Genomic DNA, 16,664 nt, shown 5'->3' with positions numbered 1-16,664 from the left:
AAATGATGGTGGCGTTGGCTGTAGGAGTTTGCCAGGCAATCAGTGGATCGCCATATCAATCCCTGGTTTACCTTTGAGATTTCATCTTGGTGTATAAAAGGCATTATTAAAAAAGAAACTAAAATATCACACCAGCAGTCTGGTTTACTCTTTACATTGTAGATATAAATATCAGCAAAATTAGTAATTTTGGCCGATTAGTACCGTAACGGTACTTATATGTTTCTATAAATTTTACAATTTTTACAATATAATTCTGTGTTTTTACATTTCATGACTGTCAAAATGACTTATATGTTTAATGAGTTATTGTAATTAAATGTATTTTCTACAGTAATAAAATGTTTTGGATATTACTGTCAGTAGCTGTTGGTATTTCACCATTTTTTGCCATAAATTTACAGAGTTTCTTTTACAGTACAGGGTTCAATGGCTATTTATGTGGTTTCTTTCAGAAACTGTTTACATGAGAGAACAGACCAAACAGAATTCATGGTCAAACAGCATACACATCTCATTGTTTACAGACATATTTCCCTGACGTCATTGCCTTCACTGGCCATGTCTTGAATGTTGCTACATGTGCTGTCTGGCGTGTCAGTTCTTGCCCTGTCTGTCTGTCTGTCTGTCTAGTTTATTACTTCAGACCAATAATTAGCTTATGATTGTCTAGAGAAACCCATTCTAGCTTAGGAATGGGATAAGGGTGATTATGGAGTACTTATACTTTATTGTGAAAAAAAAATCCAAGCACTTTCAGGTGAAATCACTCAGTAAGGTTTATTCATATATTGTGATCAACACAGAGAACTTGTAAGACAGTCAATAATGAAAAAGCTCCCCCAGGTAGAGTCAACAGGTAAGGATAAGGGATCAAAAACATGGGAGAGACAGTCTGGTTCCCATGCAGCTGCAGGAAAACAACTCCCAACCTTGCATCTGTGACCCAAACAGGTTCTTTTGGTTAGAGTTCACAAGCATTTAATCACTGAGTAACTGTTTATTGGTACTGCTGTTGGATCTATTCTTCTTTAGACAGACAGCAACCACACAGAAGGATTCTCTTAAGGTGTTTAAGAGTTAAATTTGTTCTGTGTTGTTTCAAAAATGTTTGTATTTGGTTGACTGCTTCCATGTTCTTGGAACAGATGAGCAAACCCGGCACACTTTCATGGAAGAGAACATGAACGTCCAAGTCAACGTTTGGATGCATTTCTGACCATGAGGTCCCAGCAGTCGAGTAGTCAACATCTCTGGTGTGATGCATCAAAATTAGGATGATCCTTTTACTGTCTGTAGAGAGAAAGAAGAGACATGAGATTAAGCTTTATTTTTTTAAGTTCTCTTTATGTTTTTTTATTTAAAAAAGACTGTTTTTTCTTACTTCTAGAGCTGAGCACTTTCCCTGATATTCTTTCAGAATATGGCAAGGCAGATTATAAAAATTTGCAAGTTGACATCAATAATCAGTTTCCAGTTTTATTATCTGAACTTTGACACCGTCTGTGTGTTTGTCAGTGGTAAAACATAAGTAAAAACAGAGCAAATATTTCCTCAAAAATGATACACCTTATGCATTGCTTTATATTTTCTGTTTTTGCCACAATTAAATATTTCAAATCATCAAACTGTTTTTTATATTAAACACAAAACAAGCATTAGAAAATAATGAAACCTTCTTTTAAATAATGAATTCCCCAAAGCAAAAGGACAGGATTATGTATTTTCCAGCCACAAAGTGCCATTTTATAGCAACTATGTTACTTTCAGTCATTCTGAAAATGCTGTGTATATATTTTTTTAAGAAGCTCCTGCTCTTTTTGAAACTCCACCTTCAGGAAGTCATCACAACATGGCTACTCTATTAACCCTTCAACAACATTTTTACCAGTGTTGCACTGAGTAGTAGCTCCTAACATGAGCTCAGCGGATGAACAATTGCACCAGGTGTTTGCTAATTGCTTCAGGCTAGTCTGAAAGAGCTGAGTGGGGGAGGGCTGCACTGTGAGCTCAGAAGCTTGGAAAGAGCAACTCAGAGGAGGAGCTATGTCTCGAAGGCGGGGCTAGGTCCATCCAGATGTTTTTTCCAGTTGAATGGTTGCCATAGAGATTAAAGTATTTCTCAAACATGAATGAAAGAATCAAAGCATCACTCCAGATATGGTGTGATGAGGGAATATCATTATAACATGATGCAAAACTCTAAAAAGTTGATTTTCAAAAATTTATTATTTTCTAAATCTAACATTTAATGAGGGTGTTTACTGCATAACAAATGCACTTATCTAAATCTGGATAAAAACAGTAGCATGATGTGTGTATGTGATCGTCTTCCTACCTGTCTTTTACCAAGCAAGATAAAACAGAGCTTGATGTTTAAAATAAAAATGATTCCTGACATCTTACCTGGCACTTTTCTTAGAGCCGCTTCCACATCTGATCCAACCCGAGAGCTGATTGGACAGAAGACGATGGTGTACTGCCCATCTTCAGTTCTGCCCTCCAGCCTTATCTTGTTCTGCACTTGTTTCATCAGAGCTTCATCAGAACCAAAGGTTTGCCCAGTGACAACCGTCTCCACACTGATTGAGTCTGTTGTCAAAATGCAAAACAGAAAAAACATGAGAACCAAACAGATGTATGGGAAGTTAGATAATGACTGTGGTCACTCACATGAGCAACCCATGTTGGTTTCCTGCACACAGAAACAAAATGATGTGAGCAAAAGTCATCCATCCATCCATCCATCCATCCATCCATCCATCCATCCATCCATCCATCCATCCATCCATCCATCCATCCATCCATCCATCCATCCATCCATCCAAGTCATACACTGGATTATATTGAAATTATTCCAAAATGAGTTAATATTTAAAAGGACAAATCAAGAACAAATAACTGACACAGGTTCTTTTAATGATACTTTAATATAATATTGAATAGAAAATGCTGAATATGAATGTACTCAAAAAGAAAACTACATTTATGACACAAGTCATTACTTGTTTTTAACTGTGTAGTAACAGTTTAAATGTATGCAACATTCTCTGCATGGACAGTCTAACAACATTAGATAAATTAGTTTTTAAATAAACTAATATAAATTAGTGTTCAATAACAACAACAAAATAGCTAAAAAGCTTTATTCTTACGTTTGCCGTGTTACTGCTGGGACCGACAGGTAATTTGAAAAGAAATCTTTCACTTTCACTTATGGATTCATGTGAGTCACCTGGTTTACAGGAAGCCCAGTTATTATCAGGGCGTTGACTGCATAACAGGTTACTTTGCAGAGCCACATGACTCAGCAACTCGGCAACAACAAGGTAGTGAAGTTTCTGCAGTTTGAAGCCAAGGAGAGGTTGGGAAAACGTCCAGAGATTTTACTCAAGTAAGAGTAGCACTAATAAAAAATACTTTACTGAAATTAAAAGCCAAAATATATTCATCCAAAAAATAACTCGAATAAGAGTATATGAACAGTAAAAGTAAAGTAATTAAAACTGTTACTTACATACGGAGAAACTGATCAGAATACCAGCATTGACATCAGACAGACAAAACTATATGTGAAAATTGTATTTTCAAGACTAAAATGAAAGTAATTCCTACAAATAACATAATTACAAAACATCTAATTCAGGAGAAATAAATACTTTTATCCTGAATTAGATAATGATATAGTTTAATGATAAAAAAATATTAAACTAAAACTTACAGTAGGCAGTGCATATGTTTGAACAAAGTCAAATATCTACAGTTTACTGTGTTTTCATTTGACCCCTTAAATTAGCGGTTCTCAACGTGGGCGGTACCGCCCCCCAGGGGGCGTTCAGAGGACGGCAGGGGGCGCTGGCGGACATTTTTACAAAAGGGAGGCGCTGGGATGCCTTTGGGGGGCGTTTAGTCGAAGGTAAACTTTACACTTTAAATCCACAACAATACTAGTTTAGACTTTGAGCAACTTGGTAAAACTGTATTGTGTAACATTAAAACATGCTTGGCTGCAACTGTATCGATGGCAGCTCTTCTTCTATTCAGTGTTTGTAGCTTCATGGCGCAGCGCAGCTCCGCATCAGATCAGCATTACACCGGCTGATGACGCTGCTGTGATTCACTTTGTCTGGTATTTATGTAGGCTACATATGTTTTGGCAGTTCTGTGATCATGTCAAAGCAGCAATTTATATTAAAAAGTTTTTTTTAGCTCCGTGAAAGCTGCCCGCTTCCATGGAAGGACAGCAGAAAATCGCTGTTATAAACATGTAATTACTAAAATTACGACTTTGTATCCCTCTGAAAAATAAACCGATTTAAATAAAGAAATCCCTCCATGGGTGATACCACGATAGAGAGCGTTCATTTTATAGCGTTAACACGGTGCTGTAAGTGGTCCGGTATGAAACGGGGATGATAGAACAACACAGCACTTTTAAATTTCAATAATCAGAATACTGAAATTGTTTCCGTTGTTTTAAAAGGTTTATGTCAGTCTGCCTTTTCCCCATCGATGTTTCCCGACCGCCCTGCACCTTAGGGAGTTAAAAAAATAAATAAATAAAACGCCGCGCACATTGCGCAAAACTCTGAAACATGAGAAGCGGGCAAAACGGATTGTGTTGAATTATGGCATAAAAACAGAGAATCCGACGCTGAACAGTGAAAAATCAACACATGATGTGAAACACATGACGACTATGAAGCGCAGCAGGTGATGAGTGAAAATTACTGGTGGTCAATAAACGATCAAATAAATGTAGCAACAGGAAAGAAACTAAAGTGGACATAGCAATAAACCGAGAGGATAATACTAATCAAATGAAACTAAATGGAAATGAATGAAGAACAAAATGCAAGAATAAACTAAGAAACTAAAGTAAATACAGAGGAACAAACTGGTATGGTAAGACCTTTAGAGCAATAATACAGAGGACTGTATGGCAAGAATAAACAGACACTATTTCCAGATAAAAGGTAAAATAATATTGTTGAAGTGCCATGGGCAACTACACATTATTCATGTGGATGCGAAAACATAAATCGGCGCCCCCCCACGAAGGAGCGTAGAAACATACACTCCTTTCTTCACATCAAGTAATCAGTTTGATTTTAAAATTTGGAAATAAGCAGATTTATAATTTTTTTTTTTACCATGACAATGGCTAGATTTCATATGTGACATTTTTTTCTCATCACATTCTTCACAGTTCAAAAGGTTATGCACCATATATTTAAACATGTGTGGAGGTAGACATGTGAATTACGAATTATCTCAAACAAACCGCTTGTTGTGTGACATCAAAGGTTTCCAGAAAGCATGTGAACACACAGCACAGTGGAGGCAATCTGACCAAAACTTTAGGTACTTTTATATTGGTTAGCTTTGAAAATGCTATAAAATACAAAATAAGATATTATAAAAAAAACAAACAGACAAAAACAAAAAAACAGGATTAATTAAAAGCGAACAAAACAAAAATGGTTTTAATATCAGTCCTAGACTCTTGTGCTTCTGGCCATCAGCAACAAGGCAGTTAAAAGTGCTCTACATCATAAAAACATCATAAAAACTTAGTGACAATGACTAATTGCGAAATCAGGGTGTTTACTGCATAACAACTGCAGTAAACTCAGTTTCTAAATAACAGAACATTGAACTTTTCAATGATTTATGAACTAACTGAAATATTTTATGGTCTATTGTCTGAGGGAGTCAGTAGAAGGACTATGTGCAATAAACATGTTTTATGATATAAGATGGTAGATAAGACTTCGCTCTGCAGAAAGAAAGAAGTGAACCAGAGCAAAGTACAAAATGTATTCTTGTTAACCATTAATTGGGTCGTCTTATAAATCAGATAAGTTACTCAAACTAAAAGTGAAACCAAAAAAATCCTACAAATAGCTTTGAACTCTTACTTTTATTCCACTTCGACAGTCCTCCTTCTCTGCAGCTCATCACCTGTTCAGGTAGGTTCTACAGGAAAAAACGCTACAGTTCATCTGCACTGACTGATGAATTCATGTGTTTGGAAACTTTTAGACAATATATTTAATTTATGTTCTATTTTAATTGTTTGAACTGGTCAGTGTTTCTGATAATTTGTTTGTCTTAGTAAATGCTACAAATAAGCTTCTTTCATATTCTCATGAGGAAAATTTAATTATAACATTTATAGCAAAGAAAAATGTATTAAACAAAAAGATAAAACGGAAGGTGGAGCGAATAAACCAATAAACTGAAGTCTTCATTCTCTCCCTCATAGCTCATTGATGGGGAATCGGCCTCCAGCACCTCGTATGTATCACAGGATTGTTTCACTGAGACTCGTATAACATATATTACTGTCAGTTTTAAATCACTCCAGAGAAATAAAGTTACAATTAAACCATGAGTGACCAACTCTATAGGATCTAGCTCTAGATCTTAGATTTAATTTCATTTTCACTTTATTTGGATGTATTTTGAGCCATTTATATAAAAGAAAATGCATGTTGCACCTCTCACATTTGTAACAGTTTAGATTGTAGACTTCTCTGGCACAAGCGAAATACAGCAAATAACACAATAAATGCAGTGCATTGTATTCTAGGAAATATTTTGTTCTATTAATCATTAGGATAAAATCTAACGGGGTCATCTGCAAACAAATGAATACATTTAGCAATGTAAATAATTTGGGGTCCAGTACAGACACTTTGATTTAAAGTCACCCATGAGAACATCACAGAGATTGTAATAAATGTCAGGTCTTGTAATGTCTAAATATGCTAAAAGTTATCTATGTAATAGTTTTGTGGAATCTTAATTAATAATTTAGATCAATGGGATGATATTCACAATACATGCCACAGGACAGGTGTGACAATCAAGGGGTCGATATTTTCAAGATTTACAAAAATAAAATCTGTCTAATTATTTACAGTAAAATATTAAATGTGCAAGAAAATGATTGGGGACTGTTGTATCATTTAGGACCGGCGCCTCCCCCTCAGCTACCTCCCCCGCAGCCGGCTCCCGGTAACTACTTTTGCTTTTCACTCTTATACAAAAATGCACTCATCTTCTCACGGAAGATGAGTTTTATATATTATATATTACCAACTATTCTATAAAGTAAAAGTAAAAATCATCACTTTTTTAATTAAAATTTTTGGGCTAATTAAACTTAATCTGTTTTACTGTGTTTAGCTCCTCCACCTCCACGTAAGTAGAACTTATGTATTAAGGCTCTTGCCGAGAAAATGTGTTTGTTGTTCTATTATTATTATTATAGATAATTTCATTGTTAATTTATTGATGATAACTATTTTCAGTGTTATTGTTATTATTACTATTATTAGAAAATTATTATAATTGCTTTACTTAGATTGTACACTATTTAATCAAATGCAATCAGTAGCAAATTATTCTTACTATTGCAAGATGTTTTTTTACAACTTTGTTCTTAATTCTCCATCACAGTTTTAACAGATCCATGGAGAGAAACAACATGGGGGTGAGTACATTTGCATCTGTACCTCTGCATGTTGCCAATGTGTTTGTTGCTTTTTCCACAATCTCTTCTTATGTGTTTGATAAATTAACCTTAACAGTGGATTAATTTATCAAACACAGTGCAGGTCACTTTTTCTTTACACAGACACCTACATTTCCCTTATTAACTTCTCAGACAAACTGGACTTTGTCCATAAACCACAACAGCCCAGACATTACAACACCACATCAGCCCCAAAGTTTGAGAACCAGCATTGAAAACAGCAGTGTCCCTTTTGATTAAAGAACATATTTAACTTTAATAAAACATAAACGGATTTCCCAATACCTTCAGTACAAAAAGCCAAAATGATTTAAGGTTATGAAACAGAAAAAGCAAAAATTTTTCAGTTCAATTGGAGCATGATGTGAACGCCAGTTTTAATATTTATTTTTACTTCTTGTATTATATAAAATTTTAAATACAATGTGACATTTTTTTTTACAGTGTTATATTCTTTTTATTATTAATTTGCGATTTCCCAGGGTTTTGGTTTATCATAATATCACTTGATAGTTCATTTACTATGTGAGCTTATCATGTCATCATGAATAACTATATCAATTCCAGCCATTAATGCCTTAAAAAACACTTTCAATTCAATTCAGAAATACTTCATTTATCCCATAGGGAAATTAAATGATGAAAATGTATATAAATCAATATGGATGTGGCTTTGTTCGTTGTGGTGAAATGCAAAGTCTTTACCACTTTGACAGTCCTAACCTTAACACTGCCCTGCAGTAGGACTGTTTAGTAAATGCAAGTCTAAAATTGGCATTTACAAAAGGATCCTAAAAAATGGCAAATTGTGCCACGAAACTAATGAGCAGCCAGAAGTTTATTCTGGCAGATATCATTTAAATTATAACCTTTATGTCTGTTTAGAAGTGAAAAAAACCAGGAACTTCTGCAGTACGTGAAGAATTTTCAACCTCAAAATGAAAAAGTCGAAGCCATCAGAGTTTTACTCTGTGGACCAGTTGGTGCAGGAAAGTCCAGCTTCATCAACTCCGTCAACAACGTCCTGCAAGGGAGAATGACCAATGAGGCTCTGGCCAGTTCCACAACCTCTGATCAAAGTTTTACAAAAATTGTAAGTATAACTTCTTGTTTGATGTTGAAGGCTTATTGTTATTTTTTGGGATTTATGACTTCTTATAATGTCTGCTTGGTGGATCAGTTCTGTGTCCACATGGTTGTGTGGAACGTTAACTCATACTTTTTTTTAATAAAATGTAGAAATTGCTGATTCCTCATTCACCCCGCATCCACATGATTCTTTTATTGGTTAAAGCTTACGATTATTGGCCAACAGTCATAACAAGACAAATATTTTGTCCATCCATCCATCCATTTTCTTCCGCTTATCCGGGGTCGGGTCGCAGAGGCAGCAGCTTCAGAAGGGAGGCCCAGACTTCCCTCTCCCCAGCCACTTCTTCCAGCTCCTCTGGGGGAACCCCAAGGTGTTCCCAGGCCAGCCAAGAGACATAGTCCCTCCAGTGTGTCCTGGGTCTTCCACGAGGCCTCCTCCCGGTGGGACGTGCCCAGAACACCTCACCAGGGAGGCGTCCAGGAGGCATCCTGACCAGATGCCCGAGCCTCAACTGGCTCCTCTCGACGTGGAGGAGCAGCGGCTCTACCCTGAATCCCTCCCAGATGACCGAGCTTCTCACCCTATCTCTAAGGGAGAGCCCAGCCACCCTGCGGAGGAAACCCATTTCGGCCGCTTGTATCCGTGATCTCGTTCTTTCGGTCATGACCCAAAGTTCATGACCATAGATGAGGGTGGGAACGTAGATCGACCGGTAAATCGAGAGCTTCGCTTTTTGACTCAGCTCTCTCTTCACCACGACAGACAGGTACAGCGGTACAGCTTCACGGCAGACGCTGCCCCAATCCGCCTGTCGATCTCCCGCTCCCTTCTTCCCTCATTTGTGAACAAGATCCCCAGATACTTAAACTCCTCCACTTGAGGCAGGACGACCCCACTGACCCGGAGAAGGCACTCTACCATTTTCCGGCTGAAGACCATGGCCTCGGATTTAGAGGCACTGAGCCTCATCCCGGCTGCTTCACACTCGGCTGCGAACCGCTCCATCGAGAGCTGCCAATCACGATCTGATGAAGCCAACAGGACTACATCACCCGCAAAAAGCAGAGATGCGATCCTAAGGACACCAAAACGGATCCCCTCAACACCTCGGCTGCGCCTAGAAATTCTGTCCATGAAAGTAATTAACAGAATCGGTGACAAAGGGCAGCCTTGGCGGAGTCCAACTCTCGGCGACCTCGTCCCCAGAGATTGGAGAGCCCAACCCAGAGTCCCCAGGCTCAGCTTCCTCAACAGAAGGCATGTTGGTGGGATTGAGGATTGAGGAGGTATTCGAAGTATTCCGCCTACCGGCCCACAACGTCCCAAGTTGAGGTCAGCAGCACACCATCCCCACTATAAACAGTGTTGGTGCTGCACCGCTTCCCCATCCTGAGACCACGGATGGTGGACCAGAATCGCCTCGAAGCCGTATGGAAATCTTTCTCCATGGCCTCTCCAAACTCCTCCCACGCCCGAGTTTTTGCCTCAGCGACCACCCGAGCCGCATGCCGCTTCGCCTGCCGGAACCCATCGGCTCCGATAAGCCGCCTCGGCAATGGAGGCACGGAACATAGTCCACTCAGACTCAATATCCCCATCCTCCCCCGAAACGTGTTCAAAGTTCTGCCAGAGATGGGAGTTAAAGCTCCGTCTCACAGAGGACTCTGCCAGACGTTCCCAGCAGACTCTCACTACACGTTTGGGCCTGCCAGGTCTGACCAGCTTCCTCCCCCACCACCGGAGCCAACTCACCACCAGGTAGTAGTCAGTGGACAGCTCTGCACCTCTCTTCACCCGAGTGTCCAAGACATACTGTCGCAGATTTGATGAAACGATGACAAAATCGATCATCAAACTGCAGCCTAGGGTGTCCTGGTGCCAAGTGCACATATGGACACCCTTATGCTTGAACATGGTGTTCGTGATGGACAATCCGTGATAAGCACAGAAGTCCAACAACAGAACACCACTCAAGTTCAGATCAGGGGGGGCTGTTCCTTCCAACCACACCTCTCCAGGTCTCACTGTCATTGCCCACGTGAGCGTTGAAGTCCCCCAGTAGGACAAGGGAGTCCCCAGGAGGGGCACTCTCCAGTACCTCCTCTAAGGACTCCAAGAAGGGTGGGTAATCTGAACTGCTGGTAATCTGTGCTTGTAAGCACAAACAACAGTCAGAACCTGTCCCATCCACCCATAGGCGGAGGGAGGCTACCCTCTCGTTCACCGGAGTAAACCCCAACGTACAGGCGCCAAGATGGGGGGCAACAAGTATGCCCACTCCTGCCCGGCGCCTCTCACCGTGGGCAGCTCCAATGTGGAAGTACGTCCAGCCCCTCTCAAGGAGACTAGTTCCAGAATCAGAGCCATGCGTCGAGGTGAGGCCAACTATTTCTAGGCGGAACCTCTCAACCAGAGCTAACACACTAGCTCTGGTTCCTTCCCCACCAGAGAGGTGACGTTCCACGTCCCAAGAGCCAGCTTCTGCAGCCGAGGATCAGACCGCCAGGGTCCCCTCCCTTGGCTGCCGCCCATAGCACAATGCACCCGACCCCTTTGGGCCCTCGGACAGGTGGTGAGCCCATCGGAAGGGGGACCCACGTCTCCTCTTCGGGCTGAGCCCGGCCGGGCTCCGTGGGTAAAAGCCCGGCCACCAGGCGCTCGCCATCGTGCCCCACCTTCAATCAATCAATCAATCAATCAATCAATCAAATTTTATTTGTATAGCACATTTCAGCAGCAAGGCATTTCAAAGTGCTTTACATAATTAAAATAAAAACAGCATGCGACAGTAAATAAACAGTTAGAGAAAGAGATTTAAAAAAATAAAATGAATAAATAAATAAAGTGGCTCCCACTCTGGAGCCAGGTCTGGCCCCGGTGACCCACGTCCGGGCGAGGGAAAACCAAGTCCAATGTTATTACTCATCATAGGGGTCTTCAGGCTGCGTTTCGTCTGGTTCCTCACCTAGGACCTGTCTGCCTTGGGTGACCCTACCAGGGGCATAAAGCCCCAGACAGCATAGCTCCTAGGATCATTGGGACACTCAAACCCCTCCACCACGATAAGGTGGCAGCCCAAGGAACTACAAAAATATTTTGTAGTTGGAAAAATAAAACAATGCTAACCTCTCGTAAGACACAACAAGTAGTCATCTGACTTGTTATCATGTCTGATGGAGATAAGGGTCACACAGACTATTTGTTTTGACAGCCCACGCTTTAAAGCACTTTGAATTGCCTTGTTGCTGAAAATGTGCTATATGAATAAAATTACCTTACCTTACCCTTATGGCACAAGTTTTTCCAATCTGTCAGCTGGGTAGCCCTGCTGCACTTGTTCATGTTACAGATTCACTTTGTGGCTGTGTGGTGAGATCTGTCTGACTGGAGCAGAGCAGAGGTAGAGAAAACATTTGATATGATGCAGTTTGAGGCACAGTAGTGCAAAACAACAACATGCTGCATGACTATGAGGTCAGCAGGAGAGCGCCGCCACCCTGTCTGCCAGCCTAATGTTAGAAACTATCCCACCAAGACCTATGTAGCAACATGTTCAGAATTTTATTTTGCAAAACAAATTCAAGATTACAATTAAACTAATGTATGTATTTTGGAGCACATTTAATGCTCTTCTCAAATTTTAAATGTATTTGTAGCAGCTACATATCAGCTGTTTACATAAAAACAGCTTTCATTTTTCTTTTTCTTTCAGTATAAAACCTATAAAATCAAGAAAGAAGGCAAGGGGAACTTTTATTCCTTTGTGTTCAATGACGTCATGGGTCTGGAGGAAGGAACTGGAGTCAGAACAGATGACATCAAAATAGCTTTGAAGGGACACGTGAAGGATGGATATAAGGTATAAATATAAACTTTACTCTTAAAAAATCCTCCTTCTAAAGCTATTATAATTATCTTGCTTTATAAGGAAAATATATGTTTGTAGCAATTGTACTGAATATATATCACATTATTTCTACAGTTCAATCCTGTATCTTCTCTTTCTGAAGATGATCTTGGCTACAACTCTTCCCCGTCCATCAGTGACAGAGTTCATGTTCTGGTCTGCATTTATGACGCTAATGCGCCAGAAATGAAGTCGTCTGTTTTACAGAAAATGAAGGAAATCAGAGAAGCAGCCAGTGAGCTGGGTAAGAAACAAAATATACCATAAACTTGTGTCCAGTAAAGTAATGTAACTGTAAATGCAAGTTAGCAAAAAATACTAACATTTTACTTTAGCAGTCATAGAGGTTACAAAATAAACAGGTGCTGGTCAAAAAAGTAGAAATCATGAACAAGTTTATTTATTTTTTCATTTAATCAGTAATTCCATTTAAAGGTGAAAATTGTATATTATATTTATTCGTTACACACAGACTGCTATATTTCAATGTTTATTTCTGTTGGTGTTAATGACAACAAATTCAGTATCTCAGAAAATTTGAATATTGTGAAAAGGTTCAATATTGTAGATTCCTGGTGCCACATTCTGATCAACTAATTAACTGAAAACACCTGCAAATGCTTTTAAATTGTCTCTCAGTCCAGTTCAGTAGGTTGCACAATCAAGGGAGAGAGACTGCTGACCTGACAGTTGGCCAAAAGATGACCTTTGACACCTTGCACATGAGGGTAATACACAAAAGGTCATTGATAAGAAGCTGGCTGTGCACGGAGTTCTGTGTTCAAGCACATTTATAGAGGCGAAGGGAAGGAAAAAATGTGGTAAAAAAGTGCAGATTGTGGAAAAAAATCCTATTTACAGATGGGTAGACTGCAGCTGGAGTCAGTGCTTTAAGAACCACCACACAGATAAATGCAAGACATGGGTTTCAGCTATCGCATTTCTTGTGTCAAGCCGCTCCTGGCCAATAGACGGCATCAGAAGCGTCTTGTCTGGGCTGAAGAAGATGAGAACTCTGGACTGGTGCTCAGTGGTCCAAAGTTATGTTCTCTGATGAAAGTAAATTTTGCATTTCCTTTGGAAATCAAGATTCCAGAGTATGGAGGAAGAGAGGGGAGACACAGAATCCACGTTGCTTGAGGTCCAAAGTATCCACAGTCAGTGATGATTTGGGTTGCCATGTCATCTGCTGGTGATGGTCCACTGTGTTTTCTAAAGTCCAAGGTCAATCCAGCCATCTACCAGGAAGTTTTAGGGCACTTCCTGCTGCTGACCAATTTTATTGAGATGCAGATTTCGTTTTAAAATATGACTTAACACCTTTGCAATGGACTGGCGACTTGTCCAGGGTTTACTCCACCTCTCACGTGTTGATAGCTGGAGATAGGCACTCGACCCCAATGGCATAAGGATGTCAGAAAATGGATGGATGGACTTAGCACCTGCACACAATGCCAAAACACCAATGCCTGGTTTGAGGACCATGGCATCTCTGTTCTTAAATAGCCTTTAAACTCTCCTGACCTTAACTCCATAGAAAATCGCTGGTATATTATGAAGAGGACGATGTGATGCGCCAGACCCAACAATTCAGAAGAGCTGATCACTATCAGAGAAACCTGAGCTCTCATAGCACCTGAGCAGCGCCACAGACTGATCGACTCCATCTCACACTGCACTGCACTGCTGCAGTAATATGGGCAAAAGGAGCCTCAACCAAGGACTCTGCTGTACATGCTCATACTTTTGATGTTCATATGTTTCAGTTGGCCAACATTTCTAAGAATCCTTTTATTGTCCATCCATCCATTTTCTTGCACCCTTTTCCTTCAGTGGGGTCGGGAGGGTTGCTGGTGCCCATCTCCAGCCAACGTTTCGGGCGAGAGGCGGGGTCACCCTGGACAGGTCGCCAGTCTGTCGCAGGGCAACACAGAGACACACAGGACACACAACCATGCACACACACACCTAGGGGCAATTTGGAGAGGCCAATTAACCTGACAGTCATGTTTTTGGACTGTGGGAGGAAACCGGAGTACCCGGAGAAAACCCACACAGGGAGAACATGCAAACTCCATGCAGAAAGACCCCAGGCCGGGAATCGAACCCAGAACCTTCTTGCTGCAAGGCAACAGCTCTACCAACTGCGCCACTGTGCAGCTCCTTTTATTGTATTGGTCTTTATTCTAATTTCCTGAGATACTGAATTTGGGATTTTCATTAGTTTTGAGTTATAATCATCGACATTAAAAGAAGTAAACATTTAAAATATATCTGTAAAGTCTCTGTGTTATGAATGGATATAGTGTAATTTTTTAATGGAATTGCTGACGTAAATCAAGTTTTTCATGATAATCAAATTTTTTTTACTAGCATCTGTAAGTATAAAAATGTGAAAACAAATTATTTTGGAAATGCAGCTACTGTCATTCTCAAACATTTCATGGTGTTTAGAAAAGCCGTATAATCCATCATGACAGGAGAACAAAGCGAGAGGCCTTCAACCCTAAAACATTCTAAAACATTAGTGACGTTTTACAGTTTAGTCTTTTATTACAGTATGCGCTGGGTTTTTACCTTAGAATGGCCAACTCTGTTATTCCTATGTCAATTTGATACAGTAGGGGCTTCCACACTTCCCATATCTGTGTCCTCTGTCATTAGTTAAAACTGTTTAATCCATTAACATGTGATAACCTATTTTTCCGAGCCGCCTTTAAACGCAACATGAACGCTACAACATTCGCGCTGGGTTTACACCTGTGCGGCAGTGAAGGAGACCTGCTGCTGTGTGGAGCTACCCACGTGTGTTAGAATCATGGCAGAAACCAGCAAAATGCAAAGAACTTTTCACAGTTTTTTCCCCCAAACTAACCGACTGAGTTGAGTAAAGTTGCTGGATGCAGGTAAAGTTAGCTATAAGATGACTAGCTAATATCAATACAGCACCTTAAGCTTAACAAGTAGCCTGTAGACTACCGATGTTGTTGTCTATGTTCAGCTACGTACATTCATTTTGCTCCCAAAAAAGTTGTCCCTCCTCACCCCCCCACCCCCTCCAGGGGCATGGACAGGGAGTCTCTAATAATCCTCTCTCCCCCCTCACACACCCTCCCACACGTCGTTCAACCAGACAGCCATTTGTAATCCATAAGGGGGGTGGGGGGAGCTAGAAAATATTTGGAAACCACTGGGGGGGTCGCAGGAGAAAAAGTTTGGGAACCACTGGCTTATACAATATCAGCATACAAGAAAATAACCTCTGTATCCTCAGGAATCCCTCAGCTGGCGATTCTCACCCACGTTGATGAAGCCTGTGGTGAAACAGAGAAAAATCTGAGAAACGTCTACAAGAGCAAACATTTAAAGAAAAAGGTGAGCTCTACTAAGATTTATTCAAAAAGGAGAAAAAGAAACTGACTCAAAATAAATGTTTATTTTTTTAATATAGATGGGTGACTTCAGCTCCAGCCTGGGGATCCCAATGAACTGCATCCTCCTAATGAAGAACTACAGCAAAGAAATTCAGCTGAATTCAGACGTCGACACTCTGATCCTGAGTGCTCTGAGGCTGATGGTTGATTTTGGAGACGACTACGCCGACAAACTGTGAAGCCACAAAACTGTTTGTGGGGATATGCATGAAAATCACAGCAGTAATACAGTTTATATCAGTTAAAATTATGAGCTGAAATATAGCGTTAATAGTAAATAAAAAAAATAAACATCAATAAACGTTAATTTGTAAGTTTGTTTTTTTTTTAAGTGGGTTTAATTTAAAAATAGGTTACCCCAACGTGGGGCTTCATGCTTCGTTCATATGATTTGGTGAAACAAGGAAGCTATCTGATTGGTTGTTGATCACCTAATCAGATAGACCATTTCCATCCATCTATCCATTTTCTTACACCCTTGTCCCTCAGTGGGGTCAGGAGAGGGGCTGGTGCCTATCTTCAGCTAGCATACCGGGCGAGAGGCGGGGTCACCCTGGACAGGTCGCCAGTCTGTTGCAGGGCAACACAGAGACACACAGGACACACAACCATGCACACACACACTCACACCTAGGGGCAAAACCGGAGTACCCCGAGAAAACCCACACAGGGAGAACATGCAAACTC

The 16,664-nt window shown here is 40.3% G+C and overlaps 1 protein-coding gene and 2 long non-coding RNA genes across 3 annotated transcripts; 2 read left to right on the top strand and 1 right to left on the bottom strand.

Annotated features, from left to right (window-relative positions):
• Nucleotides 1–761: 761 nt before the first annotated feature.
• On the bottom strand, nucleotides 762–3,562 carry LOC145554148 (uncharacterized). Its single transcript, XR_014090194.1, has 4 exons — nucleotides 3,156–3,562; nucleotides 2,674–2,695; nucleotides 2,407–2,592; nucleotides 762–1,293 (listed from the first exon to the last, which is right to left on the bottom strand). It is a non-coding gene; the product is annotated as an uncharacterized LOC145554148 (long non-coding RNA).
• Nucleotides 2,436–7,023, top strand: LOC145554150 (uncharacterized). Its single transcript, XR_014090196.1, has 3 exons — nucleotides 2,436–2,555; nucleotides 6,269–6,300; nucleotides 6,979–7,023. It is a non-coding gene; the product is annotated as an uncharacterized LOC145554150 (long non-coding RNA).
• Nucleotides 7,024–7,079: 56 nt separating this feature from the next.
• Nucleotides 7,080–16,291, top strand: LOC103460189 (interferon-induced protein 44-like). Its single transcript, XM_081614349.1, has 8 exons — nucleotides 7,080–7,083; nucleotides 7,195–7,209; nucleotides 7,468–7,501; nucleotides 8,429–8,636; nucleotides 12,349–12,495; nucleotides 12,619–12,787; nucleotides 15,818–15,918; nucleotides 15,995–16,291. Exons 1-8 carry the CDS (start codon nucleotides 7,080–7,082, stop codon nucleotides 16,154–16,156), a joined length of 840 nt encoding a protein of 279 aa, XP_081470475.1. The 3' UTR covers nucleotides 16,157–16,291.
• The last annotated feature ends 373 nt before the right edge of the window (nucleotides 16,292–16,664 follow it).

This window comes from Poecilia reticulata, chromosome 2 (assembly GCF_904066995.2).
Source record: "Poecilia reticulata chromosome 2, P_reticulata-male-v2, whole genome shotgun sequence".
Classification (NCBI taxonomy): Eukaryota; Metazoa; Chordata; class Actinopteri; order Cyprinodontiformes; family Poeciliidae; genus Poecilia; species Poecilia reticulata.
This window is presented reverse-complemented; position numbering and strand designations above follow the sequence as displayed.